At 34.1% G+C, this 18,198-nt stretch overlaps 1 protein-coding gene across 1 annotated transcript; it reads right to left on the bottom strand.

Moving 5' to 3' along the window:
- Nucleotides 1–93: 93 nt before the first annotated feature.
- On the bottom strand, nt 94–12,377 carry LOC129244025 (inositol-3-phosphate synthase). The gene is made up of 4 exons (XM_054881604.1): nt 11,841–12,377; nt 2,445–3,143; nt 2,129–2,371; nt 94–2,002 (listed from the first exon to the last, which is right to left on the bottom strand). Exons 1-4 carry the CDS (start codon nt 11,964–11,966, stop codon nt 1,355–1,357), a joined length of 1,716 nt encoding a protein of 571 aa, XP_054737579.1. The 5' UTR covers nt 11,967–12,377; the 3' UTR covers nt 94–1,354.
- Between the last annotated feature and the right edge of the window lie 5,821 nt (nt 12,378–18,198).

An 18,198-nucleotide genomic window follows, 5' to 3' on the forward strand; every position in this document is an offset into this window, starting at 1 on the left:
TGTCCTCTCTGAATTCCGAATGGTAGTCACTAACCAACCCATTCGGCTACGGCGGCCGCCTCCAAAGCAGAAGAATATAAAAAACATAAATAGTTTCCATTGAAATCGGTACTGCCATTCTTTATTAAAAATAATTTGTTATGGTTTTTAGACAATTCACGTACAATTTGTTTAAATTGATCAACCTTTTCAATGAGAATTAAAACTAAAAATTGTTTAAACTTTTTTTTTCTTGTTTGAATAGTTAGACTTATTGCATTCAAAAATAAAATTCGGGCTTAAAATAGTTCTTAATGAAATGCTAAGTACTGAGAAAAATATGCAGCTCTTTTTGCTTTTTGTCCAACCAGACGTAACAATTTAATCACAATTTCCAGCAAATCCTCAACACTAGCGAAATGCTTTAAATATTTACAATAGTTCACAAAAATTAAATGCTACTCTTTGTTGAAGTTAATAATTTTTATTTGATTTCTTTTCGAAAAATTGAATTCTTCACAATTTATTCAAGTTATATTTTTATTTCCCATTTTAATTAATTTTCATTAGTTCATATAAATTTTCCTGAAAATGCGACCCAATTTTTCACTTTTCTATTACCGTTTCTTTACTTGTAATATAGTACAATTATTTTTATTAAAAATATATATTTAGGTACATTTCAAAAAGTTTTGATATAAAATATGCCACAACAGGTGAAAATAGTCAACAATGTTTTATTTGTACGCAAAACTATTTCATAGACTTGCATGACTCGTAGGGAATATCATATTTTGGGTGATTATCTATTTTACGCGCGCCAAAGCAATTATTTTGACCCGTTAACTGCGTTTTTGGAATATTACAATGGGCACCGAAACCCGTCGATTGGCAGCCATACCTAATGCTTCTGATAAAATTTGACGCCTGGGCTGTAAAATAGATAATTACCATATTTTTTATGGAATATATTTTTACATGTATATACACATATATCGGCTAAAAACTACAAAGTATGTACTAATTTATAAATTGTTGGCAAATTGCGCCATTTAGCCCAGCTTCTCAGCGTAAGTTTAACGCTGCTTTCCAGTGCAAATTTAACTGGGGTAAACCGAATTTAAACGCGCAATATTACAGGGTTAAACGCAGTTTAAATATTCAGAGCACTGATAAATTGGACCTTCAGAAACAAAAAAAAAAACGCTCAAAAGGTGTTGGGGGCGGGGAAAAAGTGATTTGAAAAACAACATAAAAAAGGGATGAGGTGGTAGGGAATGATGCTTACTGATACATATCATACATATAAACTTTAATACTAATTGCCCTCCTATTCATTGCCAAACTGCATCCGCTTCCATCTTTTCATCACTTATTAATGATTCAGCAGACCATTCGCATTGCCATTGGCATAATGACCATTGGACGCCACCTTCGCTGCAACCTTGGCGATATGACCATGGGCTTTGTTTCCATTCAACTCGGCGGCAAAGTTATTCGCTACTCCTTTCAATTTCTTTGTAGGCGGCTCATTGGTGATGGACGCAAAATCAAAACGTTGCTCCAACATCATATGCGAGTTGGGTGGCAGACCAATGCAGCCGCGTAAGATATTCTCAATAGCCGAACGCTGGCGAAAAAGTGAATTTACCACTTGTGCACCATGTGGCACCAATGGCGCCTTGCATAAATAGCTGAGCAACGAGAGCACTGGACTGAAGGAGATCCATGGGGCATCGGCGCGTTCACCACTCTTGAGCTGTATGCGTGAACATAGTTCGCCCAAGATGACCAAGTCGAGAATGAGCGGCGAGGCAAGTAGCGAATCCTCACAGGTATTGTGTATGACGAGCGTATTATGGCCGCCCATCATAATTTCCGAGGTGTACTCATCCATGGCACGCTTGCTGTCACCCACGTAGGGTACATACTTGATGACTACCACGTGATCGGGATGTTCGTTGGGTTTGTAGAGCACCGCGTTCGATTCGACCATGTCGTCGACGACATTGCTCTTGGAGATCTGCAAAAGAGTTCACATAGAGAGAGGCGGAAGAATATAAGGCAATTAGCTCAAATAGAGAGCTTAGAGAGTTTTCGTGATTCCTTTTAAAATCAACCCTACAAATTTATTAACTAATCGACTCACCTCCTTAGAGCGGAACTGCTGCGGCGCAGACAAGTTCTTGCCATCATTGTTGCCCAAATGATTGTAACTCACAATGGACACTGGCTTAATACCCGCGCCCACCAAGAAATCGACCAACACAGACTTTAGCTTAGTTTGTCCCGATTTGAAGTCGTCGCCAGCGATAAAGACTCCCTTGTGCTCAGCCAATTCAATGAGACCAGGTACAAAAGTATTTTGTGGTGAGCCATTAATGTAGGTGCACTGCAATCACAAAACAAACAAAAAATAATAAATACTTTCCTCTCTCACTCTTCCGCTTAACAATTCTACTTACACCCTCATCAATGCTTGCCATTGCAAAAATAGTCGAAGGCGATATCTCCGCCTTGTTTGCCTTCAACGATGCCTCCAACTCTGCCATGGTGGTGTTCAAACCCTCTTCTATACGACAGAATCGCTCCGTATTAGCAGTCCACAATATGACCACCTTATCCACACCAGATGTCTGTTTGAAGTCACGTATGTCGCGACGCAACTGTTCGTACTGCTCAAATTTAGTACCCTTAATAAGATTGTCAGCGCGATCATTCTGATTGGCTGCAATGAAATCCGGATCGTAAATAGATGGCCGTGGCTTGAGTGCCGACAAATCCTTATATAATTGATCTTGCAGCTCAACATCCAATACTTGGGCACGTTGCATGGCCTCAGCAATATTCAACGAGCTAATGTCCCAACCGTCGACGATGATATCATCGGGATTAACCATGGGCACGAGATCTTTCATCGGCACATTACAATCCTTGCCATCCTCATCGGAACCAATTAGTACGGTCGATGCCTGCGTAATAGAACCAAACCAGTTGGCTTTCTGTATGCCAGTGCGTTTGCGCCATTGCAATTGACGGCGATTAGCCTCTAAAGCAGCCGTGAGTGTTGAGCCGTTATTGCCTCCCCAGCCGACAAGCATAAGACCCAATTTAGGTACACGGCGATCGGTGCGAATCTTGAGCGCAGTTGTCTCGGGGTGAACCTAGAATGAGAGGGGGGAGGAAAGAGTGCAAATGTTAGTGATGTAAATGAGAGTTCTTTTAGACTTGAGACTTGAGACAAAATATCACTAAAATAAAGTTTATTTCTCGAACTCAAAAAACGACCCTCTAACAGGCAAAAATACCACGAGTATTAGTAACCGAGTTAACTACTGGCACTCAAATGGGATAATACTATAATTAAATTCAGGATCTTAAGTCAGCAAAGGAATAATGCACCGGAATTCGGTAGGGTAAGCAATTTTAAAATATTCATATACTGTAGAGAAGCAAATGCATCCACAACGAGTCACTGTTTGGTGCAGTTTTTGGTCTGGCGGCATCATCGGGTTCATTTTTTTTTTCGAAAATGAGCGAGGAGCCGCGGTTGCAGTAAATGGCGAGCGTTACCGTGACATGCTCAACGAGTTGTTTCCAAAAATTGAAGTCGATGACATGGACGACATTTGGTTTCAACAGGACGGTGCCACTTGTCACACAGCCAAAGTTACAATCGAACTTTTGGCTACCGTTTTTGAAAACCGAATAATCAGCCGAAATTCCGATATCAATTGGCCGCCTCGGAGCTGTGATTTAAGCTCGTTGGACTATTTTTTGTGGGGAGCCGTTAAGGACAAATGCTATGCGAACCATCCAGAGACGATTGATGCTTTAAAACACGAATTCGAAGTTGCCATTCATGAAATTGGAGCCCAAACAATCGAAAATGTGCTTAAAAATTGGGTTGATCGAATGGCTTACTGTAAAGCCAGTCGTGGCAGTCATTTGAATGATATTATTTTTCATTCATAAATGACAATGTTCAATATTCAAAATAAAAAAAAAAAGTTTGAAAAAATATTGATTATTTTTTTTTTTTATAGCCGATTCAAAAAGCAAATTTTGCATGGCCCACCCTATGCATTTAAAATTTCAGTGGAAAAATGCAATTTTTTCTAATGAGGCACCCTAATGCAAATGTATATGTATACATATCTTTATCACTTTATTGCTCCATTAACCCGACGACACACCTACTAGTTTCGTGCAGACATGTCTTAAATGTTTTTTGTTTTGTTAAATTAATAAATCTGCGGAGCTTGTTAACTCTATACTATATCTTGTTAACCCCATGCCTACCTACTTACTCATCCTTGTAAGCATATTTACTTATTTAAAGTGTGAGTAATATATTCAGACATTCACATTTGCAAGCTTACTAGAAGAAAATGTTGGAATTTATAAAAATCTGTATATACCTTGTACGCAAAATTAATCATCAAACTGTGTACCAAAAAATCAATTTTGAGTGATGGAAATCTTCTCCTTTGTAAACATAAAAGGTGGAGCAAAATTGCCCGAAGAAATACAGACCGATCTTGTACTACAGTCGTGAATGGTGAACATTACTGCTACTTTTACAAACTCTCATTCCTTTAATGATCTCATACACTCAGTTATTTAATACTTTTTCTCTATGGTACTAATTTAACTTCGTAAATGCATACTCGTTTGCTTATAGTTATTGGTTAACTGTTATATGCCAGGAAAATGTCCCCTCTTTGTATTTTTTCTCTTTTAAGCTAAATACACAACAGGCAGCCATTGCAGCAACACGGCCATGTTGAAGCAACCGTTGCCTCGTGTGTAACTGTGTTGCCAATTGATTTTCGTGTTGTTGCAATCGTTGCCTGAAATCTATACTAATATTATAAAGAGGAAAACTTTGTTTGTTTGTTTGTTTGTTTGTTTGTAACGAATAGGCTCAAAAACTACTACACCGATTTTAAAAATTCTTTCACCATTCGAAAACTACATTATCCACGAGTAACATGGATTATATTTTATTTTGGAAAAAATAGGGTTCCGTAAGATATTTGGATTTTTCGGACACAAACTGAAAAAAATCTTATATATAAAATAAAGTCAACTTTTTGTGTGTGTTCGCTAACCGGCCGTGTCTGCACCGAATTAAACCAAACGTACACACATTGCTAAGAAGGTATTGAAGATGGTTTCCGTATAGTTTGGATACCTATTGGAGGATAGGGTTCGAGATATAGGTCAAAACGTGGACCCGGGTAACCTTCGGATGTGTATGTACAATATGGGTATCAAATGGAAGCTGTTGGTGAATGCTTTAGTTCAGAGTATTTTTCATGCCGCTCCGTGACTAGGGTCTCGAGATAGAGACCAAAACGTGGACCCTAGAATGTGTTTGTACAATATGGGTATCAAATTGAAGCTGTTGGTGAGTGCCTTAGTACAGAGTATTTTTCATGCCGCTACGTGACTGGGGTCTCGAGATATAGGTCAAAACGTGGACCCGGGTAACCTTTAGCTGTGTATGTACAATATGGGTATCAAATGGAAGCTGTTGGTGAATGCTTTAGTTCAGAGTATTTCCATCCGCTCCGTGACTAGGGTCTCGAGATAGAGACCAAAACGTGGACCCTAGAATGTGTTTGTACAATATGGATATCAAATGAAAGCTGTTGATAAGTGCTTTAATACGGGGTAATTTTCATACCTATTGATGACTAGGGTCTCGAAATATATGCCAAAACGTGGACCCGCCGTGTCTTTGCACCGAATTAAACCAAACTTACACACATTGTTAAGTAAGTATTGAAAATGGGTTTCGTAAGGTTTGGTTGTAATTCGGAGCAGTGGCAACGGGTACAGCGTTCTTTTGAGCCAGCCATAATGTCGCTTACTTTTTTAACGCTTGGGGCGGAACTGAACTGTCAAATTGACAGTGTGAGTTACAATGTGTCAATATTTCTTTCTGATTTGAATGCCATAAGGAAAAAACGTAAGTGCAACATGTAAAAATTGTTTGTGAATTTTTTTGGAGTGGATTTTGGAACAGTGAATAATTTCTTACGAAATTTGAGAATTTAATGTGAAATCCGAATGAAATTATGTGTTCGTGGAAAAAACAATTTTTTTCGTTTTTTGAAAAATATAAATGGATAATGGTTAAAAAAGCTCCAATGCTTAATAAAACATATAAATTGAAACGAAAAATTCATGGATGATCAGGAAAAAAGACGATTGTTTATTCATATGCGTTGATTTGAAATTTAAAAACAATCTTCTTTTTTCCCGATTTTCAATTTATATTTTATATTCACTCAAAAACAAATAGAAAAACAAAAAATATTGTTTATGCCAAAGCGCTTGAATAAAGAAATAAATAATATGAAAACCATATATTTTCTGTTCTAAACCATATCTATTCTATTTTAGTGTGCCCAGCGAAGGGGGCCGGGTTTGCTAGTAAATAATATAGAAAGTTTCTGCGAACCTCTGAGAGAACTAGTCAATGTATTAGTTGAAGTTTGCTTATTAAAACGAAAGAAGAAAGGAAAACAAGAAAAAATTACTTATTTAGCAATTTTTCAAGTGCAGTAGTCGAATTTCATATATTAAATTAGAATCTCAAAAAAGTTGTTGTCCAATGGGTATTGTGAATGAGTTCCCAAAGATTATTATATTATATGAACACCGTTTTACTAAGAGAGGGGAGCAGCTCTACCACTCAAATCGGCCGTCTACTGTCAACAAATGACCCGAACGAGGCACGCGATTAACCAGAAACGAGCCTAACTATTTGACGAATATGGGTGTTGCGTCCATAAATCTTAACTGAATTTATTAATATGGATTTAAATTTAAATGATAAAAGGAATAATAATAATATTTAAGAAAAAAACCACTAGATTTTATTACTGCCATATGCTTGTATGATTACTTCCTTAATTTAAGTTATCATGTGTTTTGATTCGCTATCATACGACTGAATTCTTCTGAATTATGGAGGGCGAGTAGCGATTGTATTGTAATATTTTCTTGAAACAAGTAAAATTATCAAGTGAAAATTGCTTATTAGCATCCTTTTATAGATATGTATGTATGTCTGTCTACGCTTCTGTGTGTAAGAATCGTTAATAAAACAAAAACAAAACAAACAAAAAAATACGCTGTTTTAATTTGAAGTGATAAAAGTGCGTGATAAGGTAAGCAATAACAATTCAATTTTACGACAACAAATAATACAAGTGTTCCCCATCATTCCCAATGTATGTAGATATGTCTGTAACAAGGGACATAATAAAAATCCAATAAACAAACATAAGTAAACATACCTCAAAAGGCAAAGGAAATGTGTGTATGAATCATACTTGTTACTCATGAAATATGTACATATGTAGATCTCATAAATCCACGTAAATGCCAAAAAATATTCGCATGGCAATAAATTTTAATTTGAACAAAATTGAAAAACATTGCTGATCTCTTTGTCGTAAATCATGTTGCATTTCACATGCGATCTTTGCACTTTACAGACATACACTCATAGGCACATAAATAAGAACACTTTTGAAATGAAATTCCTTGTCTTTATCAAAATTCAAATTACAAAAACTCTATATACACCCATAGTCTAAAGTATTTACACAAAGCTGAAACTGTCACACTCTTTACTAGAAAGCCTTTGTTTGTTGTTGTTAAACAACTCTATTGAAAAATGTTGTTGTTGTTGAAATTTTTAGAGTATGCAAGTATGCAAATTCAAACAAAGCAACGGTATATTTCACAGTAATAGAAAGGCCTGAATTTATGCCTTCTGGCGTCAAAAGTATTTACACACATTTTATTTGCGTCAAAAGTAATTAATTACGTCAAATAAAATATATCGCACTTGTTACGTTAAAGCGTAACAACTCAAAAAGAAAAGGAAAAGAGTAACCACTCAAAAATTTGTTATTTTAGCGCAACTACTAAACAAATAAGAATGAAACAACCGTTATATTGTTTTTAATTATATTTTCGTGCAATTACATATTTTTCCCTTGTAATACCTATATTATTAATATTTACGGAAACAGTTTTTCGTCTCTACTGAAAATGTTCAGATTTTGAGTTGTTACGCTTTAACGTAACAAGTGCGATATGTACATATGTAAATACTTTTGAGCCAGGAGGCTTAAATTCAAGCGTTTGCTTTAAAGTGAGAAATACCGTTGTTCTGATTTAGATTTGTTACTCTAAAGATTTCAACAACAACATTTTTCAATACAGTTGTTTGACAACAACAACAAACAAAGGATTTGTAGTGATCAGTGTGACAATTTCAGCTTTAAGTAAATACTTTATGTAGACTATGGGTGCAAGTAAATTTTGATAAAACCTTACTTGTTCTTGATTATTTATTTACAGTTTATTGTAAAGGCCTATTTTATTTTGAAAGATTTAATCCACTTGCATACATATTATTGAATATTCAAAGTGATATGTGTTGAGAAATATTTATATTATTTATCTGCCCATGAATGAATGTATGTATGAATGTAATTATATGCAAACACGTTTGCTAATGTGAAGGCGTAATCGTCTACCGCAAATAATGTATATACATCCATACATAAAGTTTATAAATAATATAATAAATAAATAAAAATATTAAACCATTTAACAAACCCAAGTGTGATTACCAAATCTAAAATCACAAGCAGGCACTATAACTATACACTAATAATACGCAAAAGCTTCCCTACTAACATTTTTCACTATCTTTAATTTTCCCGCCACCCTTCCCAGCTGCAGAACTCACTCACTTTAGGTAAAAAAGTGAACAAAAAAAAACCCGTGGATAAAGAGCGCTTACATTTGCATTGCTGACTTTTCGCTCTCGCCTAGTTGATGACCTTGAACCTGAACTCTCCGGCTCTGGTGGGCAAAATAGTGTAAGCACGAGTGTGTCAATCGGATGCATGCAACAGAGCAACAGCTGATCATTGATTCATTTCCCACCACCCACTTGCACTAACACTACTTGTATTACCAACAACTTACAATTTTTCTGAGTGCGTACAAATGCATGGAATATTCCACTTCCAGTTGCACTTTTCACTTTTAGTTCAACACAGGCGGTTTAATTGTACTATGTATATAAATATGTATGTATTCTTAGAAGTGAGTGAGAGTGTAGTACTCAGGAGGATGGAAGGTTGATGTGCTCCCACACAATTATTTGCACATTGTTTATGTTTTATATATAGCAAAAGAAGCACGCTACTCAACAATAACAAAAACATGCTGGAGAATGTCTGTATATCAGCTGAGGTGTTTGTGTTAGAATCTGTGAGAGCATAGCGGGAGACAGAAGACGCCATCATATTACTTGGGTTCCATTGTTGTACTTTTTATGTTTGCTTTTGTTTCGTTAGCTTCTTTTGATCTATTTACAATTATATACTTGTATACGGGTGTTTGAATGCATGCACACACATTTGCATATATTAAGATATCATAAATATTATATTAAGAAAAAGTAAAAGAAGTGTGTTTGGCACGGACAGCCGAACTTTTTTCTATTGCAACAACTTTTTTTATGTTTACTGCATAGTTATTTTTTTCCTTCTTTTTATAAGAAGTACATATGTATGTATTTTATTTTTACTTTCATTGTATCTTTTTGCTTGCGATGAGCCGCACAATGTGTGCTGTAGGTAAGCTTTAACTGCCTTTAATATCTTTTTTCTTACTATGACCAACACAAGGAGTGCGGTAGGTAAGCTTTAACTGTCTATAAATAATTTTTACGGGCGTGCATACATACTTATATAAATTTGTGTATATGCATGCGCGTATGTAAGTAAGAAACGTAGATTCATAATGTTTCTATGCGTATTACTCCATTTTTGTATGCACGTCCGTATACATATGTGTGTATATTTACAGTTCCTAGATGCAGAAGATGAAGATTTTTCACGGCTAAGGTCGAATTGCAAAAACAAAAAGTTTACTTACTCGTGAGAAAAAAGAACAAAACCTGATGTTTATCACATAATTTTAGTGAATGAAATAAAATAAAACCAAATAAAATAAAACGAAATTAAATAAAATAAAAGAAAATGAAATAAAATAAAACAAAATGAAATAAAATAAAACAAAACAAAATAAAATAAGGCAAAATAAAATAAAACAGAGTAAAATAAATGAAAATATTATACAGAATATATGTATGTATGTATGTATATCGTTTTATTTTGTGTGAAAAATGTGAAGCACATTGCATATTTTTTAAGTTTTATTTGTGTTTCGATGTTCAAATTTTCAACACTTTTCTTACTTCGCCGTTCTTATTGCTTAATTTTGTTTTTATGGTGAGTCGAATTGTCAGTTGCTAGAGACTGATGCGTTTATTAAAAATTGTCAGCTACATTTTCATGTATGTATAAACAAGTTTTGAAAAAAATAGTTCTAACTTTCATTCTTATTATGTTTTCTTTGTTAATGAAAAAATGTAGATAAAAAAAATTAAACATAAATTATTTATTCCAGAACATTTTTTTATCAAGCCTAAATAAAATAAAATGCAGTATATGTAATTATATTAAGTAAACTAAACAATAAAAAATTAAAATGTATTATAATATAATAATATAAAGCAAAGTAGAATATAAATTGGAAAATTTAGTACCTAAAAATAAAAAAGAGCAAAAAAAAGAATCATCTTCATCAATCATTCCATTATTATTATTTTACAAACGAAAAAATAAAGGAAATTTAGAACATTTGTCTATTACAAAGTTGATCGGAACGAACATTAATTGAAAATTAATTACAAAAAAAAAATTTTTAATTTTACATTTTTTGTAAATATTTTGCCATTTTAGGGAAAACATAAATTTTCAGAATTAAAAACACAAATAATGCAATAAAGTAATATTTATGAGCGCATATTAATGATATGTAATTTTAATTAGGCGTGGAAATTTTAATATATAAAAAAACTATTATTATTAATAAATTTAAAATTATTAACTATTTATTAATTATTATTAATACATTTAAATTTACCACTATTAACAACCACTATTTTCAAATAGTAATTAAAAACATGCTCAATCGATATAGAAATAAAATTAAAAGGAATCTGTAGCATTAAAAACAAGCTGCCGGAAAAATTTTAGTTCTGTTAAGCGATATATAATATTTTAAAATGCGTGTGTTTCGCTAGAGAAGTGTAAAGATTAGCATATTTTTATTTATAATCATGTAAATATTATCTTTCATGTTTAAGTTATTACTTATTCTTCCTGTATGCTCTGCACGAATGCTGCTATTATGTACAATTATTACGCTTACTTAGCTCAAAAAGCTCAAATTTCGATAAACAAGTAAATTTTTACTTCTATTAACTTACATCGCCTTTCAATAATTTTTTCATGAAAACTTATCAAGTCCAAAAATGTTCATCGTAACCAAATTAGTGTTCTGTTATTTACGTATGTAAATACATACATACGTATTTAGTTTCAGAATCGCAACAAAAGCTCCAGCTACACAAAATTCGTACATATAAAATTGTGAAAGAAAATCGATAAACGGCAAACCAATAATATTTTGGCATGCACATAACCATTCTACATAGTATATGCTAATTTGCATGTCCATTTATATACCAAATTGTGTACAAACATAAATTATTACGCATACATAAATATTTGCTATCGTACACATGAAGAGATAGATGGATTTTGCACCTTTTTCCTAATATTCAATCATCAATTAACTGATTATACACATGTATGTGCGTGCATATGTATGTATGTATGAAATCTTTTTCATTTTCTGCTTTGATTTTCGCACACACCCGTTTTGTTTTTGTTTTGCTTGCCACTTACCTGAATTTTGCCATTGGCGATGCGTTTGACATGCGATGTCTGATACTCATAATCGGTGTCGATGTAGTTGTCGGTGATTTGCACTTTTGGCGAAATGACTTCCAGGGTAGCAGCGTCCACTTTCATATTGAGTAAGCTTTTTTTTTATTTATTTAGTATGCAAGTAACTTAAATTGCTGATTTATATTATATTTATATTAAAAATATTTCGTTTTTAATCCCTTCTACTATCTGCTTTGTAAAATAGCTTTCTCAGCGCCTCTTATATGTATGTACTCGTATGTGTATGAATGTCGTAATGATATTAAAGAAATCACAAAAACAATTTTGAAAAATTGCGGTGGTTTTGACAGCCTTTCGTAAAACTCTCTACTTCTTCTTGGCTTATTATGCACAATATTTCCAGTTGTAAGTGGTAGGTCTTCTTCGATTTTTTCTTTAATTCTTTGAGGATTTTATTATAGTTGTAGCAGCGTCGCAATTGGCTTTTCACTCACAGCTCAGCTCTGTTTGGCGTTTTTTCAACTAATGAACTCTCACAATGCCATACGCTCCTATTTATGCTCATTGCCAGCCGGCATTTGCGCGTTCTCCAAAAATTATAGAAGGCGCAGCCACCACCAGAGTTGTTGCATTGTATGGGCGCATGTATGTAGTTGTGTATTTCAATAGAATTGGGAAGAACAAAATACCGCGCCAGAGAAGAGCAACAACATACACCCCCAACCGATAAATTGGGATATTGCACTGGCAGCAAAGTAAATATATACTCGCGAATTCACGAACAGTGTCGTACACGTAAATCTGGAATATTGTACTTAAAAGTAAAGCTATGAGATAAAATGGGCTCAACGTTTTGTTTCTTTATTTCAATGATACAAATTACAATGTTATGGTATCCTTATACAAATGTCTCGAAGCTATTTACTAATCAATGTTCAATCACCGCGCAATGGAATAAGTGAAGCAATTCTAGCATCGCAACTCTCTTGGCCTGCTCTCGATTCATCGCTGCTTGTAGCACTTACTACCGCCCTCTAGTGTCAATCAAGAAGTAATACCATAAAAAGTTGTATGTTTATCATCAGCTTCGGATCTGACGTCACTGTTCCAGGCCTCCCTAAATGCTTTCCGGATTTGCCTCGGCATCCCTGTATATATGTAGATATGTATGTACATTGAAATGAGTTGTGTGTGCGTGCGTATGTAAGCGTTTGTGAGGGACCGAATGCCAAACATTAGGTACTGGTATTGGAATTTCACTACCGACACTAGCTCGTGCCAGCACTGAGCCGGCTCTGCATTTGCTCGCATTCGTTATGGCAAAAGTGTGACATTATTGTTGCTTTTGCTATTCCAATTACTGGCAGGCGAGCGCAAATACAACAACAAAGTTTGTAACAATAGTTGAAGTTGTTTTGTTTGTCCTTTGATTTGCAATTTATTCATATTTCTTTATGGAGCGTCTTACAATTTGTTGCTACCTTCAACTGGCAGGTCATTTTTATGAGAAGCTTTTTTATTGCTGGAATGCATTCGGAGGCTTTGAAATTGTTTGCTGAGAAGTAATCGCTGTTAGAACAATGGCAGTTGCTAGAAATTCCATATGCCATATGGCCACAGTGTATGTAAATGAAATTTTTGAAATTCAAACTAAAGCTTTGTGCTCTAAATTAAAATAATGTACATGTTAATGTACACCCTCCACATAACACGAGCGGTAAAATTCATCAACCTGATGAGCAAGAAATCCCTAGCTCCTCCTCCATCTACCCAAATTACATAATTTACCTTTCTTTTTACTCGATTTTTGCTTCCTTCAAGCCTGAAATAAATTCTGAAAGAGTCCAGTCAATTCTCACCTTGCAAAAAACTTATAAACACAAACATTAAAAAAATAAAATACCGGAACTGCAAAAAAATTGAAGAAAGTAGCAAATTCAAATTGGCCAATTCAGCCATATAGAGCAATGCGAAGATACTGCTACAACAAAAACAACAACAGCAATGCCCACAGCCACGCTCATATATTAAAAGGTCAAAAAATCCCATGAATAATGAAAACATCTTAGGTTTACTGAGATAACTGGGTTTAGATGAAGTATTGAGATGAGTAGAGAGCACAAAAGACCTTTACGTCGAAGTGCAAAACTCCCGTTAATCGAATTCTAATTCTACAGAACTATTACGTGCACTAGAAAATGTTCTAATACATTTCTAAGGGTCATCGTAGGCTCAGCCGGTCAGTCGAATTTGACATAAAGTCTATTTTCACCTCTTGCAATATCTGTAAATTTACCATGTCATGACTTCGGCATACTCTCTGTATTCAAACTCTCTCTCATTTACTCTAAGTATCACGCTCACTAGCGCTTTGAATATACTGTAAGCATATGTGTACATGTATATGGTTGTGAGTGCAAAATACTTCACTCCCGTGGGGTGGTTTAAATCCTTTGTAGTACATACATATGAACAATGTTTACGGCTTGTGTCATATGGTTCAGGAGAGCTTTTAACTGAGTTTCAAGGACGCTGACAAAATGTAATGCGGAAGATAATAAGAGAGTATACATAAAAGCATAGGTGTGACCTTCTATATGTACCTATAGATATGTGCAGACTTACATGCTAATGTTTGCTTACATATACATACCTACATACATATATGTACGTATGTTCAGGTACTACAATTAAATATGTACATACATATATATGCATGCAGTCCCATATTCCCATATTCGCACAGTTAAAATTTCTGTATGCCCATTTTTTCTCCTACATACATAAGCTTTCTGTTTTGGTCTCATTTTACTACAAGCCGTAGTAAACCACAATGAAATCTTTTATTACTTTATTTTGATTGAATTTGAAATTCATGTTTGTATATTAAATTCTTGTGCAGTTGCCTGCCGCCATTCAGGAAACTTCTAGAAATACGGTACGCTGCTGGCTGGGATTGGCTGCAACCGGGTGGCTGATTGCTGCTAGCTGACCGGGCTCACTTTCAGTGCACAATTTCAGCAAGTGCGCATAGAAGTGGAGACTTACATATGAACATAAATACGTATGCATATGTATGTATGTATGTATGAATATGCACTTAGTAGGTATGCACGCATTTGTGACGAGCATTTGTGTATAAAGTGGTTTGTTTCTTTAATTTATTGGTACGCTTGGTGGCTGGTAAAATTCCAGAAGCCCGATTCAATTGATCAGTGGTGTGTGCACGTATGGAAATTTACCGAGCATAACTTTTTTTTTATTTAATTTTTACTATTCCATATTCTGTGTGCAAGCTGATACAGCCTGGTAAATTGCGAAAAAATAGGCACTAACAAATAAATCATACAGTAGGTTAGTATTGTCATGTCTAAGCACAATGAGCAGTTGCACGATCGAGTAGGTAAGTAACGTGAATTGGCTACCAAGAGCGAGCGATTTGTCCCCGCTAAACTTTTTTTTGTGGGTTTATCTGAAGTCATAGATCTAAGGCAATAAGCCCCGATGGACCGGTACCCTATTCAAAGTCAAAAAAATGCAGACCATTGCTCAAATTAAGGGGTTACATGGATTTCGTCGGGTAAAAAAGGCATATTTTCAATATTTTTTTTCTATGTAAAAAATTATTTATTTAATTCAAACTTTTTTTTGAAATTTCTGAAATTTTCAAAAAAAAAAAAAATTAAAACTCCTCCATTGTGACGTCTTTCCGGTGACCCCTCGAAAAAAAGGTGGATCCGCGTTGTCAGCATAACTCCTGATAGGATCATCTAAAATGAAAAAACAAAAATAAGTGTTTTAGTTAAGACCATAAACTCGTGCTTGAACGAAGGAAAAAAAAGTAAAAATTGGAATTTTGGCAGACATTTTTCCAAAAAAAAAGAAAATTTCGGTCAAATTTGCTTGACATTTTTTTTTAAATACTTGTAATTGAAAAAAAAAATCCTTCGTCCAAGCAGGAGTAAATTGTATCTCGAGCAACTGTGTAAAATTTCATCAAGATCGGTTGAGTAGTTTTCGAGAACATTTGACAACCGACTTTGAAAACACGGTTCCGAGAAAAACGCGTTTAAAGTTTTGAGTAACAACTATTATTCGGATCGTCTTGAAAATTTAGGATAATATACTTGAGATGTTGTAGAAATTAATAAGCCAAAAAAATCGATTTTTTGAACCCACGAAACCCATTTAACTCCTTAAGGTAAATCACTGCAAGAGAGGTAATGAAATTTGAGCTTTCCTTTCCGTACCACTACGCGAAGCCGCACCACTCATTTTAACCATGTCACATTCCATACCAAATGACATACCTTTGATTATTACTTCACATGCAATTATTTTATTCTAGTTCAATGCCTAACCAGCCTATTGGGAAACCCTATAATAAGGTTTTTATGAAATTTAGACACAAATTTTTATCTAACGCGTGTTTTGTGTCATTATCCTGCTGATTTGAATCTTTTCCTGCTACAAAAATTATTTATGTCATCTGCACCGTGACGCCTTAAAGAATATGCGATTTAAGGCTACCGAATTCTCTTCGTTCGGTATTTCTCGAAAGGAAATATGTATGCAATGTACGCAACAATAACTGTTGAACAAAAATACGAGATAGGGCTTTTAGCGGGTATTGAAATCTATACTTAACCGCTATGTCTACAGCAGAGCATTTAATAAAGGGATCCATTAACACAAATAGGGGAATGCCTGTGCACTTTTATTCACGCACTCCTCCATAAACTAAATTTTTCGCTGTTAAGGGGACAGATACCTGTAAAATTTCGAAAAAAGAGGTTGTCTTTAAAGTCGGTTTACTGACGATAGTTTAACGTGATAACGTCATAAGAAAATACTGATTGAATGGTTGCATTTTTCAAAAGAAAATTTTAATTTTATTTGTTTGATAGATATTTTGTATGGATATAGAGAATGAGTTAACATTAACATAACATAATATACTTTAACATAACATAACATAACATAACATAACATAACATAACATAACATAACATAACATAACAAAACATAACATAACATAACATAACATAACATAACATAACATAACATAACATAACATAACATAACATAACATAACATAACATAACATAACATAACATAACATAAAATAACATAACATAACATAACATAACATAACATAACATAACATAACATAACATAACATAACATAACATAACATAACATAACATAACATAACATAACATAACATAACATAACATAACATAACATAACATAACATAACATAACATAACATAACATAACATAACATAACATAACATAACATAACATAACATAACATAACATAACATAACATAACATAACATAACATAACATAACATAACATAACATAACATAACATAACATAACATAACATAACATAACATAACATAACATAACAAAACATAACATAACATAACATAACATAACGTATCATAACATAACATGCTGTTCAAGCAAGGTAATGACGCATGAGCAAGATAAGGACGCATTTTTTGGTGCGTGCAGCCGGCTACATAGAATTATAAGACGTTATCACGTCAAAAAATAATAATAACATTAAAACAACAGGTATTATTAACAAACTTGGTTTTATTTTAAATTCTTCAAGTGAATCAAATTAATAAAAATCAATAAGAAGGCATATGCAAATACAAATACGTGAATTTATATATGTACATATGCGCATATACATACATATGTATATACGCTCACTTAAGTAGGAGAGAGCAAGATGTCGAACGTTGCCGTTCGTTTGCTTTGTTTGCTTTGTCGTTCGCTCCGCGCTTTCGCTTGCAGTTCATTCAAGGTAACGGCAATGAGCAAGGTAACGACACATGAGCAAGGTAACGGCAATGAGCAAGGTAACACTAATGAACAAGGTAACGACACATTTTTTCGTGCGTGCAGCCTGTTAAATCGAATTATAAGACGTTATCACGTCAAAAGAAAATTATTTTTCCATCAAATGTTAATATAATCCCTTAAGAATATGTCAAAAAATTTAGAACGTAAATTAGAGTATTTCTTATATTAAAGATCGTCAACCGTGACGACTCTATTCTTTGCGTTCGAGCGCTGGGAGAGGTATAGATAGGTACGTTGTATTCAAACTTTAGACGCCTTTTTCTCAAAACTATATTTTTCTAATTGGCGTGCACGATAACTCGAAAAGTTATTGACCGATCTCCCTGAAATTTTGCACACATCTTTATTGTGATATTACTTTCTATGTGAATTTACAAGTTTTTGAAAATTTTTCGACAAAATAATTTTTTCGAAGCAAAAATTGTAGGAAAATTCGCCCCAAAATTCATTTTTTTAAGCAATTTATTCCGCG

Source organism: Anastrepha obliqua, chromosome 4 (assembly GCF_027943255.1).
Source record: "Anastrepha obliqua isolate idAnaObli1 chromosome 4, idAnaObli1_1.0, whole genome shotgun sequence".
NCBI classification, from domain to species: Eukaryota; Metazoa; Arthropoda; class Insecta; order Diptera; family Tephritidae; genus Anastrepha; species Anastrepha obliqua.